Here is a 16,450-nt window from a genome sequence, read left to right as displayed (position 1 = left end):
AAAAAAAAAAAAAAAAAAACAAAGGCAGAAACAGATACCCCTTTTATTGAATGAACCTTCTGAGGATAGCAAAGGCTTCTGTGAAATTCAGGACTCTAGACTACACCCTTTCATTTTATGGCAGGGGTGTCCAATCTTTTGACTTCCCTGGGCCACACTGGAAGAAGGAGAATTGTCATAAGCCACACATTTAAAAAAGCCACCAACACTAATGATAGCTGATGAGCTAAAGCTAAAATTGCAAAAAAAAAAAAAAAAAAAAATCTCACAATGTTTTAAGAAAGTTTATGATTTTGTGTTGGGCTGCACTGAATGCCATCCTGGGCCACATGGGGCCCATGGGCCATGGATTGTAAAGGCATGTTTTATGGTACTTTGAAAGCCAGTGCCTGACATCCAGCGTCCCACCAATTCATTCTGTAACGGAACATGACAGTCAACACAGCCCTGTCACGCTACATGGTGCAGAGGTATTTTTGGTAAGATGATCAACTAACACAGCAGCAAAGCATATCCACCCAAACAACCCAGTCCTTTTTTTTTTTTTAGTAATGGATAATCAAGTAGTATCAGACACATATGAGGAATGTAAATGGATAACTTTTGTATTTCTGATACAGATGGGGTTTCGCCATATTGGCCAGGCTAGATGTCTTCACATTTCTGAAAGGAATTGTTTTTCAAGCTACAGTTCTATAGATATACCATCAATCAAATAAAAAAAGAGAAAAGAAAAGATGAAGAGACAAAAAAAGACAACTCAGTAAGTTTGCTTCTTATGCTTTCTTTTTTTAGGAAGGTAATTGAGAATATTCTCTATCAAAACAGGGGTGTCAACAGAAAGAGAAGCAGCCTTTGGATATAGGAAACAATAAATTTACATGCTTATACTAAAAATTATTTATATATAATTAAAAATTTAACTGGGCATTCTGTGCTTTTATTTCATAAATCTGGTAACTCTAGAAAAAGACAATTTAACAAGGTAGAGAAGCCCCAGAATTAAAGCTATGCGATAGGCCTACAGTTTGCCAGGTCTTGAGTAAAGCAAAAGATAGCACTCTGCAAGGTAGACCTTCAGAAAAAAAGGGGCCTCTGAAAAATAGTGTGATTGAGATGGCAAAAAAAACCCACAGAAAACAAAAAACACATACACACATTTTCCTGCTGCAGGCAAATCTTGTGGGCAAAAAAAAAAAAAAAGTGCTAGAAAGTCACTATTTTGAAGCCAACTAAAATGTGAGATGATCCTATGCTGCTAATGAAGTGTGAGATGGAGCTTTGATATCAAGGACATGGTACAAATAAGAATGTAATGGCCTGACAGTGAATATGGTTTGCACACTTATAACAAAGCAAAAGTTTTTTGTTTTGTGTTTTTTGTTTTTTTATATCATTTTCAAATACTGGAACCAACCTACCAACAGAACATGCAAGATTCTGTTGAAGTTGCAGAACTGAACATAATGGTGACAAATTTGATCATGTAAAATGGCATTTACAGAAAGTGTATTTCCAGAAAGTAAAAGGTGAAAGGGAAAGAAAAGGTGAACAGAAGGGTAGCAAGGATAATATCCTCTTAAATAAAGATGAGCCAAGGCACAGACGAAAGTTAGGACAGGAAGTAGAGGTATTCCATGCTATCTAAAGTCATTAAAGTACTGTAACTGTAAGGTAATCTAAAAGTAGTCATTTAACTACCAAATATAGGATGAGGGGAATCAGAAAAAGAGATAATGTATAGGAGTTAAACATCTTCATTTCCCATAGCAGTGTGTCAAAGGATATTATCTAAAGTTAATAAGCACAAGTAAAATAAGCTTATTATTTAAAGCTCTATAAAAGCAAGCTCCCAGAAGAACTAAAACCAGAGAGAGAAGAGATTGTCCCAGTGAAAGAAAAGTGTGGGTGAGGAGTCCTAAGATGAGAGACCGTTGCTTTTATTACAAACTCTTTATTACTGTTTTGTTTTCACATGCATATATTATTTTGATACAAATTTTAAACATTAAACCAAATTTTGTGTGGAGGCTGCTAATATGTTCAATCCAAGAGATTTGTGAGATGCCCTTGCCATTTTGTCAGAGGTCAGTGAATAGAAAACTAAGTTGTTATTGCTTCACATAGATGCTGCATCAAATGCAAAGCTTAAATGGGAGGGACTTCAAGATGGTTGACTAGAGGCATATAGAACCCACCTTCACTACAAAGAAGAACCAAAATAACAGGTAGATAATCACACTTTGTATAGATCATCTAAGTGAGAATGTTGAAATTCAACAACAAAGTGACAGGAAACACCTAAGGCATGGGAGGAGAGTGAAGAGAGGCAGCATACTCAACCAGGATCAGCTGGGAACCTAGAGAGACTTTCCAATGCAGGAAAAGGATGAAAGACCCCTAGCAGCCTACATTCCCAACACAGACTTCTGCAATTCTAGCCATGGGCGAGCCCCTTGACCCACTCAGGCCCTGAGACTAACATAGCAAATTGCCTGGAGACTGCACAATAGCATTGCTCCAGAAAGAGAGCTCATATTGGGTCTCACACTCCTCCCTGAATTCTAAGATGAAATAGCAAGACACCATTTTCAGAGGCCGGTACCTATCATACTGCATCCTGTCCTAGGGCTCATTAACCCTTGTATCTCCACATCAATGGAACCCCACTGATATCCCCTACTGGCAGCCAGGTGCTGCTGATGGCTGCTGTCACCAAGGCCAAAGTGCAAGCCATTGGCAGTGATCCCACTGTGCCCAGTGTCAGGGCCACCACACATTTACAAGTTCCCTCAGGAAAGACTATTCTGTTTGTAGCTGCTGCCTAAGGCCAACTTGTGTGATTATTAAAAATTAAAATCATATCAAGTTTCTTCTTAGACCACAATAGAATACAATTAGAAATCAATAATAATGGGAGGAAATGGGAAACTGTATAAACACATGGAAATAAAATAACATGCTTCTGAATGACCATTAGGTCAAGAAAGAAATTAGGAGGATATTAAAAAATTTGTTGAAACAAATGAAAATCAAAACACAACATACCAAAACCGATGGGATAGAGCAAAAGCAGCGCTAAGGGGAAAATTTATGGCAACAAACAACTACATCAAAAAAATAGAAAGACAATCTAAAAATCTGACAATGTACCTCAAGGAACTAGAAAAGCAAGAACAAACCAACCCAAAATCAGTAAAAGTAAATAAATAAAACTCAGAGGAGAACAAAATAGAGACTAAAAATATGGAAACAATTAACAGAACACAGTTTTTATTTGAAAAATATAAAATTAATAAGCTTCTAGCTAGGCTAACCAAGAAAAAAAAGAGAGAAAACTCATATAAATAAAATCAGAAATAAAAGCAGAGACATTACAACTGATACCACAGAAATGCAAAAGGCTATTAGAGACCGTTATGAAAAACTATACACTAACAAACTAAAAAAATGGAAAAATTCATGGACACATACAACCTGCCAAGGTTGAATGAAGAAACAGAAAAACCAAACAGACCAATAACAAGTAATGACACTGGATCAGTAATACAAAGTTTCCCCACAAAAAAAGTTCAGGACCAGATGGTTTCACTGCTGAATTCTATCAAACTTACAGAGAAGAATTAAAACCAATTCTCTTCAAATTATTCCAGAAAATTGAAGAGGATAGAATTCTTTCTAAGTCATTCTATGACGTCAGCATTGCTCTGATACCAAAACCAGACAAGGACATAGGAAAACAAACAAACAAAACACACCACACACACACACACACATACACACACAACTACAGGTCAATATCCCTGATAAACATACATGCAAAAATCCTCAACAAAATACTAGCAAACTGAATTCAGCAACATAGCGAAAAGGTAATTCACCATGATTAAGTGGGATTTATTTTTGAGATGAAAGGATGATTCAACATATTTAAATCAGTAAGTATGATACATCACATCAACAAAATGAAGGACAAAAACCATATGATCACCTCAATAGACACTTTTAATAAAAAAGCATTTGATAAAATTCAACAGCCCGTCATAATAAAAACTCTCAATAAACTAGGCACAGAAAGAACATACTTCAGCTTGGTGCAGTGGCTCACTCCTGTAATCACAGCACTTTGGGAGGCCAAGGTGGGCAGATCATGAGGTTAGGAGTTCAAGACCAGCCTGGCTAACATGGTGAACCCTCTACTACAAATACAAAAAGCAGCTGGGCATGGTGGTGTGCACCTGTAATCTCAGCTACTCAGGAGGCTGAGGCAGGAGAATTACTTGAACCCAGGAGACAGAGGTTGCAGTGAGCCGAGATGGCACCATTGCACTCCAGCCTGGGAGACAGAGCAAGACTCTGTCTCAAGAAAGGGAGATAGAGAGAGAGAGAAAGAGAGATAGAGAGAGAGAGAGAGAGAGAAGGAGAGAAAGACAGAAAGAGAAACAGAAAGAAAGAAAGAAAGAAAGAAAGAAAGAAAGAAAGAAAGAAAGAAAGAAAGAAAGAAAGAAAGAAAGAAACAAAGAGAAAGAAAGAAAGAAAGAAAGAAAGAAAGAATCGAACGAACATGCCTCAACATAATAAGGGCCATATATGACAAAGTCATAGCTAATATCATAACGAATAGAAAAGCTGAAAACCTTTTCTCTAAGAATTGGAACAAGACAACAATTTCATCACTCCTATTCAACATAGTATTCAAAGTCCTAGCCAAGAAAAATCAGCAAGAGGAAGAAATAAAAGACATCCTAATTGGAAAAAAGAAAGTAAAATACCCATCTATGCAGATAACATAAACTAAATCTGGAAAAACCTAAAGACTCCACTGAAAACTTTTAGAACTGGTAAGTAAATGTAGCAAAGTTGCAGGATACAAAATCAACATGCAAAAATTAGCAGCATTTCTACACACCAATAATGAATTAGCCAAGAAAGAAATAAAAAAGGCAATCTCATTTACAATTGCTACAAAAAAATACATAGGGATAAATTTAACTAAGGAGGTGAATGACTTCTATAAGAAGAACTATAAAACATTAAAAATATTGAAGAGGATATAAACAAATAAAAAGACATCCCATGCTTATGAGATCTGTATAATTAACATTGTTAAAATGACCATATTACCCAAAGCAATCTGCAGATTCAACACAATCTCTACCAAAATACTAATGTCATTTTCACAGAAATTTATTAAAAAGTCCTAAAATTCATATGGTACCAAAAAGGATCCTAAATGGCCAAAGCAGTCCTGACCAAAAAAGAAAAAGCTGGCAGCATCACACTAACTTTAAAATGTATTACAAGGCAATAGTAACCAAAACAGCATGGTATATCAAAACACACGTAGAGCAATGGAGCAGGATAAACAGCCCCAAAATAAATCCATTTACAACCAACTGACTTTTGACAAAAGTGCCAAAACATACACTGGGGAAAGGACATATTTTTCAATAAATGATGCTGGAAAAATTTGCATATCCATATGCAGAATAAAACTGGATCCCTATCTTTCACCATATTCAAAAATTAACTCAAAATGTATTAAATACTTAAACATAAGACTCAAAATTATAAAACTACTATAAGAAAACATAGGAGAAACACTTCAGGACATTGTTCTGGGCAAAGATTTTATTGATCACCCTTAGAAGCTCAGGCAACCAAAACAAAAATAGACAAATAAGACTATATTAAACAAAAAAGCTTCTGCATAGTAAAGGATATAAATCAACAGAGTAAAATGACAACTTATTTAATGGGAGAAAATATTTTTATACTATTGACCTGATAAATGACTAATATCCAGAATGCACAAGAAACTCAAGCAATGCAACATCTAGAAAACAAATAAGCACATTACAAAATAAGCAAAGAATATGAACATACATTTCTCAAATAAGACATACTAATGACCAGAAGGTAATAAAGAAAAATGCACAACATCACTAATCACCAGGCAAATGCAAATCAAAATCATAATGAGATATCATCTTACCCCAGTTAGAATGGCTATTAGTAAAGACTCAGAAAATAACAGATGCCGGTGAGGATTCAGAGAAAAGGGAACTCATACACTATTGGTGGGATTGTAAATTAGTACAGCCACTATGGAAAATTGCGTAGTGATTTCTCAAAGAACTAAAAATAGAACTACCATATGATCCAGCAATCCCACTATTAGGCATTTATCCAAAGAAAAGGAAATCGGTATATCAAAGGAATATCTATACCTTCACGTTTATTGCAGCACTACTAACAATAGCCAAGATATGAAAGCAACTTGTATTCTTTGGCAGATGAATGTATAAAAAAAAGTGTAATACTCTTTAGCCATAAAAAAAAAAAGAATGAAATCACATCTTTGCAGCAACATGAATGGAAGTGGAGGTCATTATGTTAAATGAAATAAGCAAGCCACAAATAGATGAATATCCAATTTTCTCACTCATATTTAGGACCAAAAAAGTTGATATCATAGATGTAGAGGCTGGAAAGGGTATGTGAGTGGGGCAAGGGCTGGGAGTGAAGAGAAGGTGGTTAATGGGTTAATAGGTAATGGGTACAAACAAACAATTAGAAGGAATACATTTTAATGTTCCATAGCATGGGAAGATGACTGTAGGTAGCAACAATGTATTGTATATTTCAAAGTAGCTAGGAGAGGGGACTTAAAATGTTTTTAACACATAAAATAATAAATACTTGGGTGATGAATACACTAAATACCCTGATTTGAATATTACACATTTTGTGCATGTAACAAAATATCATATGCCCACCATAGATAGGTACAAATACTACATATCATTTTTGAAAAATCTTAAATAGAAGAGCATTGTCCTCTTAATCTTTCTTGTTTCCTTATGTGAACCTCATGGGACCAGGTATTTCAGTCTTAGTAATGGTGCTGCATCAGACAATGTTCAGTTATTTTAGCACCTTTACAAGCTGAAGTTTTTGTAGCCGCCAGTAGGTGGCATCAAAAATCAATCAAGTTCTTGCTTTTTTTTTGTGGAAATCTCAAAGAAAAGGGTCTGTACGTAAGTGTCATGAACAACTTTCCTGGAGCTCAAGAGGCAAAGAAAGTTACACACAACAATAAAGCACTCCGTTTTTCTTTGAAGTCTCTGTTTCATCTCTTTTGAGACTTTAAAAACCCCTGGTGTTTCCCCTAGAGTCTTTTTGGTTAGATAAAGTACAAAAGGCCAAACACTACATCTCAAACATTATCACACCACCTCTAAACATGGACCTTATGCTCAGTTATTAAGGAATGCCTTCCAGAGTTGGGAATCAAAGGATTGCTTTAAGTACATCATGACAATGGTTAAAGTCTAACAAGTAAGCTCCCCCATTTTAGAGCTGCCTAAATTTCTTACACATCCTAACATAGATGCATTTTATTTTGGCATAGAAATACACACACACGCGCACACACACACACACACACACACACACACACTCTCTCTCTCTCTCTCTCTCACACACACACACTCTCTCTCTCTCTCTCTCACACACACACACACACACACACACACATTTATTTGTGGAGTTTTAGAACATGTAATGACACTTTTTACGAGCTATGTTCAAGATTTTTAGTTCTGGGTTAAACAAGTAAAATGGAAAAGCAAGTTCACTGCAACTCTGTCCACGTGCAGCCTAAACAGCACAAGATTTAGGGTTAGAATGTGCTACCTTTGCCATTTAATAGACAGTTGAACCTTAGCAAGTACTTTAATCTTTCTGAATTTTAGTTTCCTAAATTTCTAAATGGTAGTAATAGTAATCAGGCTCACTTAGTAGTGTTGTTGAGGACCTGATCAGATCCTTAAGCTGACGTGCACTTTGGGAGCAAGTCATTCTTATCTGTGTTACTCCATTTTTCTCATTCATTTAACAATGAATTTACTGAGCACATGTAATGCCAGACAATGCTGTAGGTTCTGAGGATACAACAGTGAAAAAGACAGAGAATGGCCCTGATTTCAAAGAACTTTGGGTCCAGCCCGGGAAGATAAAACTAACCAATTAATAACCAGGATAAATGCAGACAGCGATAAGTATCTAAGACAGTAAATCAAGATCTTGTGCCAGAGACTAGGGAAAGTAATGGTGGAGTTGAGTGTGGCTGTTTCGGATGAGATTGTCAGCACAATATTTTAGTTTTAAGATAGCACACTGCACTGAACACAATACATTGAAATCCTCAGCTTTCTTGACTCTATCTCTGACGACTAAGAGACTTTTGAAGAAAAAAATCTGTGTCTTATTCGCTCTAGTATATTGCATAGTGGCTGGCCTATTGGAGGACCTCAGCAAATGATGAGGTATGGAATATGAACGTGCTTTATAAACAGAAAGTCAATGCATATTTCTCCTATATGACTATTCTCTCATTTAATTTTTGCTTCATTATCAGGAAATTAAGACTGAGGTAGCTTGTGTTCCATGCCTGTAGGTCAGTGCTATTAAGAGGTAAAGTCAGAATTTGACTCCAGGGTATATATTCTTTTGGAAAAATATTTACTTTTTTTCTTTTAAAAGGGCTTTAATAACGAAGACAATCTCTTTTCTCAGCATACATTCTTCTCTTTTAAATTCTTTAACTTTCAAAAATTTGGGGGGAATATAAAAGTAATATACATTTTTGGTAGAAACTTGCAATGCATAGAAACATAAAAGAAAATAAAAATACTCATAATTTTCTTTCATTAATCTATAATGATATCTGCCATTAATTTTTTTATTTTTATTTTTAAAAAGTCAGACAAGGTCTGGCTCTGTTGCCTAGGCTGGAGTGCAGTGGTGCAATCTCAGCTCATTGCAACCTCCACATCCTGGGCTCAAGCCATCTTCCCATCTCAGCCTCCTAAGTAGCTGAGGCTACAGGCACTCCACCATGCCCAACTAATTTTTGCATTTTTTTTTTGTAGAGATGGGGTTTTGCCATGTTGCCCAGTCTGGTCTTGAACTTCTGGGCTTAAGTGATCAGCTTGTCTTGGCTTTCCAAAGTGCTAGGATTATAGGCATGAGCCACCATAGCTGGCCTAATTTTTCAATTAAAAAAAAAGCTTAATATTCTTCTGCGTACATGCTTATTGTGAACCATTGAAGCAGCTCAAGAAGGTATAAGGAAGCAAGAATGTTCTTTTAAAAGTGTAAAATGGATTGGGTCATTCTTGCTGAACACCTTTCTATGTCCTTCTCTGCACTTATAAATAATCCAGATACTTTATCAGAGTCTAGAGGACACACAAAATATGACTTCTACCTGTTTCTCAGACAGCTGCTTATTCCACCACCCTTTTTGTCAGCTACCCTTTGGCCTCCTGGATTCCTTCTCATCCTATTCCTGGAGTATCTTAGGGGCGCTCATGCCTCAGGACCTTTGCACTTATTGCCCTGGCTTGAATGCTCTTCCCAGGGCTTTTGAAAGGCTGGGGTCCTCCTGGTCTTCCTAACTTAGTTCAGAAGTCACCTCCTCATGAAAGTGCTCCCCTAACCCCATAACCACCAATCATTCTCCATTAATCCTACAATTCTATAAATATACTCTTGCATTTTCTTCGGATACTTTTATGGTTTTATATTTTATATACAAAATCATCATTGCTTTAGTATTTCTTTTGGCATAAGACGAGATAAATATCCAATTTTATTTTATTTTTATGAATGGCATTTCAGTTGATTCAATACTATTTATTTAATAATCTTTCTTTCTGGTATTGATTTGAAATCCATCTTTATCACATTCAAAATTTATATTTTTAATTGATTTCTTTCTGTCTGGTTTTATGATGGTTCCACACTGTTATAATAATATTACTATTATGATGTATTTATTTCAATATTTTCCCTTGATACCATTTGATATGGTTTGGCTGTGTCCCCACCCAAATCTCATCTTGAATTATAGCTCCCATAATTCCTACATGTTGTGGGAGGGACCTGATTGGAGATAATTGAATCATGGGGGCGGTTTACCCATACTGTTCTCCTGGTAGTGAATAAATCTCATGAGATCTGATGTTTCCTAAATGGAAACCCCTCTCACTTGGTTCTCATTCTTTCATTCTTTCTTGCCTGCCACCATGTAAGACATGCCTTTTGCCTTCTACCAGCCACATGGAACTGTGAGTCCATTAAGCCTTTTTCTTTATAAATTACCCAGTCTCAAGTATGTCTTTATCAGGAGTGTGAAAACAGACTAATGGACTTTATTTTATACAATAAAACTTATGCTTACAAAGTTTTTAATATTCATTAAAATCTTACATTTCTGTAAATATTTTACAACTGAAAGTCTAAAATTAGAATAACATTAAAGTTTTAAATAATACACATTTATTATAAGAATTAAAACAATCGTGAAGCTTAAAATGTACATTAGAGCAGCTGATAGAATTCAGAAACAAATATATAAATTTATATATCATTTATATTTATTATTTGTTATATAATGTTTGATTTCTATTTCAATCCATATACAAAAACAAATTTCAAGGAAATTAGAAATTTAAATATAAGAAGGAAGCCATCAAAATACTAGAGAACTATTGGAGAATATTATTTTCATGGGGAGAAATGCAATGATAACATATCCGCCAGAAACTATAAGGAAAAATCAACAGAATCAACTGTTAAACATACGAACATAATTTTCAGTGGCTCCATTATATTTCATTAAATTGATAGGCCATAATTTACTATCATCCACATATTGTTGGATATCTGTGTAGTTTCTAATATATTTTTATTTTGAATAATACTTTAATGAACATGTGTGGGGAGAGGATTATCTTTGAAAGATCATTATGTACTGAAATTTGTGCTGTCACATTTTTGTTTGACATAAGTAGGTCATTGGCTTAGGTCTGGAGAACTTATTGTTACAAATTCCCTTTTAAAAATAAACCCTCTTAAAGAACTAGATATTTAGAGATTTGTATGGTTTCTTTTACCACTTGGTGCTCTCTTTGTCCTTTATAGTATGAAGGTTGCAAAGGTTTTGTGGGCAATGTCTAGGATTTTCTGAGTTATTGAAGTTAAAATAAGAATGACCTCCCTGGATCAAAATTTAGTCTAGTTGTCTCTAACAGGCAATGAGGAGTCAACTAGTCCCCTGTACATTTACCCTGACATGATTAGGGATTTGCCCCCTCCTTAAATTTCTGGGTTTTCTTGATAATGATAATTCTGCTTCATGAATTTTGTTAACCTTTTTCTGAATCTATTTCTTTTCTTTTTATTTACATCTTTAGATTATTTTTCAAAATATCAATAGTTTTTTGGGGTACAGATGGTTTTTGGCTCCATGGATGACTTCTTTGATGGTGCATTGTGAGATTTTAGTACACCCTTCACTTGAGCAATGTACACTGTACCCAATATGTTGCCTCTTATCCCTCACCTCCTCATAGTCTCCCCACCCTTGAGTTCCCTACGTCCATTATATCACTCTGCATGTTTGTGAGTGTGTGTGTGTGTGTGTATTTGTGTGTGTGTCCTCACAGCTTAGCTCCCACTTATAAGTGAGAACATCCAGTATTTGGCTTTCCATTCCTGAGTTACTTCACTTAGAATAATGGCTTCCAGCTCCTTTCAAGTTGCTGCAAAAGGCATTATTTCATTCCTTTTTAAGGCTGAGTATTCCATGGTTATATACAACATTTTCTTCATCCACTTGTTGGTTGATGGGCACTTACATTGGTTTCATATCCTTGTTCTGCTACAAACATTTTTTAAGTAATGATTCTTTTCCTTTGGGTAGATACCCAGTAATGGGATTGCTGAATCAAATGGTAGATCTATTTTTAGTTCTTTAAGGAAACTCCATACTGTTTTTCATAGTGGTTGTACTAATTTACATTCCCACCTGCCATGTAAATATGTTCCCTTTTCACCACATCCATGCCAACATCTATTGTTTTTGACTTTTTAATTATGGCCATTCTTGCTGTAGTAAGGTGGTATCTCATTATGGTCTTAATTTGCATTTCCCTGACGACTAGTGTGTTAAGCATTTTTTCATATATTTGTTGGCTATGCTTATATATTCTTTTGAGAAATGTCTATTCATGTCCTTAGATCACTTTTGATGAAATTGTTTGCTTTTCTTCTTGATGATATGTTCGAGTTCCTTGTAGATTCTGAACACTAATCCTTAGTTAGATGCATAGTTTGCAAATACTTTCTCCCACCCTTTGGGTTGTCTGTTTGCTTATTTATTTTGCTGGGCAGAAATTTTTTAGTTTAATTAGGTCCCATTTCTTTATTTTTTTTGTTGTTGCATTTGTTTCTGGGGTCTTAGTCATGAATTCTTTACCTAAATCAATGTCTAGAAGAATTTTTCCAATGTTTTCTTCTAGAAGTTTTATGGTTTCAGGTCTTCGATTTAAGTCTTTGCTCCATCTTGAGTTGATTTTTGTACGAAGTGAGAGATGAGGATCCAATTTCATTTTTCTACTTGTAGCTTGCCAGTTTTTCCAGCACCGTTTGTTAAACAGGATGTCATTTCCCCAATTTCTGTTATTGTTTGCTTTGTCAAAGATCAGTTGGCTGTTAAGTATTTGGCTTTATTTCTGGGTTCTCTATTCTGTTCCATTGGTCTATGTGCCTCTTTTTATACCAGTACCATGCTGTTTTGGTGACTATGGCCTTAACGTATAGTTTGAAGTCAGATAATGAGATGTCTCCAGATCTTACTTAGTCTTGCTTTGGCTATGCGGGCTCTTTTTTTTTTTATTCCATATAAAATTAGGATGCTTTTTCTAGTTCTGTGAGGAATCATAGTGAATGGGAATTGTATTGAATTTGTAGACTGCTTTTGGCAGTATGGTCATTTTCACAATTTTGATTTTACCCATCCATGAGCATAGGAAATGTTTCAATTTATTTGTGTCATCTATAATTTCTTTCAGCAGTGTTTTGTAGTTTTCCTTGTAGAGATCTTTCACCTCCTTGGTTAAGTGTGTTCCTAGGTACTTTATTTATGTAGATGTTGTAAAAGGGATTGAGTTCTTGATTTGATTTTCAGCTTGGTCATGGTTGATGGATGCTACTAATTTATGCTACTAATTTGTGTACATTGATTTTGTAACCTGAGACTTCACTGAATTCATTTATCAGGTCTAGGAGCCTTTTGGATGAGTCTACAGTTTTCTAGGTATGTGATCATATTATCTGCAAATAGTGACAGTTTGACTTCCTCTTTTCCAACTTGCCCTTTAGTTCTTTTTTTTTTTTTGTCTGATTGGTCTGGCTAGGACTTCCAGTACTATATTGAATAGAAGTGCTGCATGTGGACATCCTTGTATTGTTCTAGTTCTCAGAGGGAATGCTTTCAACTTTTCCCCATTTAGTATGATGTTGGAGGTGGGTTTGTCACAGATGCCTTTTATTACTTTGAGGTAAGTCCCTTCTATTCCTTTTTGTTGAGGGCTTTCATTAGAAAGCAATGCTAGATTTTATCAAATGCTTTTTCTGCATCAATTGAGATGATCATAGGATTTTTAATTGTTTATGTGATGTATTATATTTATTAACTTGCATATGTTAAGTCATCCCTACATTCCTGATATAAAACCCACTTGATCATGATGTATTATCTTGTTGATGTCCTGTTGGATTCACTTAGCTAGTATTTTGGTGAGAATTTTGCATTTATGTTCATCAGGAATATTGGTCTGTAGCTTTCTTTTTTGTTATGTTCTTTCCTGGTTTTGGTATTGGAGTGATACTGGCATCATAGAACGATTTAGGGAGGAGTCCCTTTTCCCCTACCTTTTGGAATAATTTTAGTAGGATTGGTACTAGTTCCTAGAATATTGGTAAAATTCAGGTGTGAATTCATCTGATTTTGGAATTTTTTGTTGGCAATTTTTTAAATTACTGTGCATCTATTTTTAAAGTCTGTGTATCCCGTGTTGGTGGTATAGTGGTGAGTGTACTGCCTTCCAAAATCTGTGTATCTCTTGAAATAATATGCTCTATGGTTACAAGTGATCTGCATAGACAACATAACTGAAGTGTCCTCAGCTATGTTTTTTGTTATTGTTGTTGTTGTTGGAAGTGAGGGATGTGGTTGCTTTGGGGTTTTTTGTTAACCATCTAAAACCAGCTTTTATAGAAACTGAATTGGTTTTGAAGAACCAGATTATCCAGCAACAATCCCACGTTTCCACAGAGAAGAAATGGACCAGTGAGATAAGAGGGAAGGTTTTCTAAAAATGTGAGATGTATGGGGGGGTTGCTTACATGTGTGGTTTGTTTTCTTAGGTTAGAAAAATAGACAATGTGCTTTCAGGAATGAAAACTTCTATTATGATTATCATTAAAAAGAAATTTGATGGAACATTCTTCCTTGTTTGTTTCAGCTAACCAGGGACATTGTCCACAGCAGCCAAGTTGCCTGGAAAAGGATACCAAGCATTGAAGACTTTCTGGGTGTTCTCCTCACTTCGAAATGTGGAATGATTTATCAGTAGACTATAAATAATCCTAACAACTGGACTGTCTAGCTTTGTAGCAGCTACTCACAACTCAGTTTTCTAATAGCCCATTTATAAAACATTTAAAAACATACCTTCTGATAAAATAATTGGTCCAATCTATTCACTATAATTATATTTTTATAAGTAGAGTCTTCATGCATTCTAATAAAATGCTGCATAACACTGACATCGTGTTTTAAGTCATATAATATAAAACTTTCTAACTGCTTATAGCTATCTGTTAGAAAAGGGGAGGGAAGGCCTCCTTTATAAATTTAAATCTTCTTAAGAAGTATAGTAGGATTACTGTAAAACTGATATCTAAGTTCTAGTTTAGACAGTAAAATCACACAAAGTAAAGGTGGCCATACTCACTCATTGGGGGTGCCCTTCTGGCCACAAAAGTGGCCCTGGCTGTCTGTAGGATAGGCCGCTCTTCTGGGGTCCCCATGTACCCAGGCTGTAGGAACAAGTACAAAAATGCTATCAGCAAAAGCTGGTTAAAGGCAGTTTGATTTGAAATATTAGAATGCACAACTGCAACACACTAACCTCTTCCCTCAGTCACAAAAGATTATTGATTTTCTTCAAAGAGTAATTTCTTAATGAAAAGTAAAATAAAATATGGATGAACCAGTCAGAAAGCACATTTCTCTTATTCTCTCAGGGTTCTAGCCAAAACATGAGGTAATGCACTTAGAAAATGACATTTATTAAAATGTGAATTAGAGGGCACACTATAAAAGCTCAGTTGGCTAGAAGTCACATTTTCTAGGGTTCCAAACAAAATGACTTCATAGCAGACCTAATATATTTACAGTAAATAATGTGATGCAATACTTTTGGGTTACGCATAAGTGTAGACCATTAAAAAATTCAAAGCAATGAAACCATAATGCCCAATTCGAATTTATGATTTCTTTATGATTTTGTGTGGCATTATAAAGGCAAACAATAGCAACTGCACAGGCAATATGTAATAAAGATTTACCATAAGTGTTGTCTGATAATCTCAGAGCTTAATAGAAATATCAAATAATCTCAAACTTCATGAAAATTAAGGACTTAATTTTCTATGAAGATGATTGGCTCAAACACATCACCCTAATTTTTTAAGAATTACAAACTTAACTTGACAGATAGACCATAGAACCACAGAGAGTAACATACATCAGGTCAATTAGGAAATGTTCTCCAATGTTAGTTGAATATTTCTGACTTCTCCAATTTGACTAACACAGTTCCTAAAGCTCCGGGAAGTGTGCTGGTCATCTAATGCTTGCCTCTGAATATGGAAACGTATCTCTTTGTCCTTTGCTTCCTTTAACATTTGCCCAGCTATCTCCTTCCTCACATTTATTGGATTTGACATTTCATGTTATAATTCAATCGCCCTTATGTATATGGCCTGTGTGACTTGGGAAGATAAAAAAAAAAATCAATTCCAAATGAGAATTTTAATATGGAAGAAAATTTTTTCTCAGTAATTTTTCTCATTAATCTAAGCCTTTGTTTTTAGTATCTAAGCACTCACAAAGGTCCCCTTTGTCTAATTCTTTCTCCAATGTCATAGAGGCCAAATTGGTTTCATCTTCTAATACTTTCTTATGAAATCGACTCATTTGGGTAGCTCTCAGCTGCCATATCTTCCCGTCTCTATTTCCCAGAATAAAGAAAGTGGACTACAAATAAGGCATTTAAATAACAAAGTATCCAATGTATGATGTCTCCAGACTCTATTTTACTACATTCTGTTTCTACATCTTAGTTTGTCATGTTTTGGTTAAATCTAAGAGATTTAATTTTACCTGACTATTTTTCTGTAATACGTTTTTAAAGCTTTATTCCAAAATGTCTTATTATTTTTTCTATACAATTATTAATTCAGAAACCAGTACCCAAAGCATTTGGATTGCTAGATTTTCCCTGAGTGAGTCACTTAATTATTTTGAGTC

The 16,450-nt window shown here is 35.1% G+C and overlaps 1 protein-coding gene across 4 annotated transcripts in view; it reads right to left on the bottom strand.

Moving 5' to 3' along the window:
- The window catches only part of SLC44A5 (solute carrier family 44 member 5), a 418,726-nt gene that overhangs the window by 71,171 nt on the left and 331,105 nt on the right, over positions 1-16,450 (bottom strand). For all 4 annotated transcript variants that reach the window (XM_017531591.2, XM_037739634.1, XM_017531572.2 and 1 more), the window contains exon 4: positions 14,871-14,955. In XM_017531591.2, coding sequence (XP_017387080.1) covers positions 14,871-14,955 — 85 coding nt within the window. The remainder of the gene's footprint in view (positions 1-14,870; positions 14,956-16,450) is intronic.

Source organism: Cebus imitator, unplaced genomic scaffold, assembly GCF_001604975.1.
Source record: "Cebus imitator isolate Cc_AM_T3 unplaced genomic scaffold, Cebus_imitator-1.0 Scaffold3, whole genome shotgun sequence".
Lineage (NCBI taxonomy): Eukaryota > Metazoa > Chordata > Mammalia > Primates > Cebidae > Cebus > Cebus imitator.
Note: the sequence above shows the minus strand (reverse complement) of the source record. Positions and strands in the feature narration are given on the sequence as shown.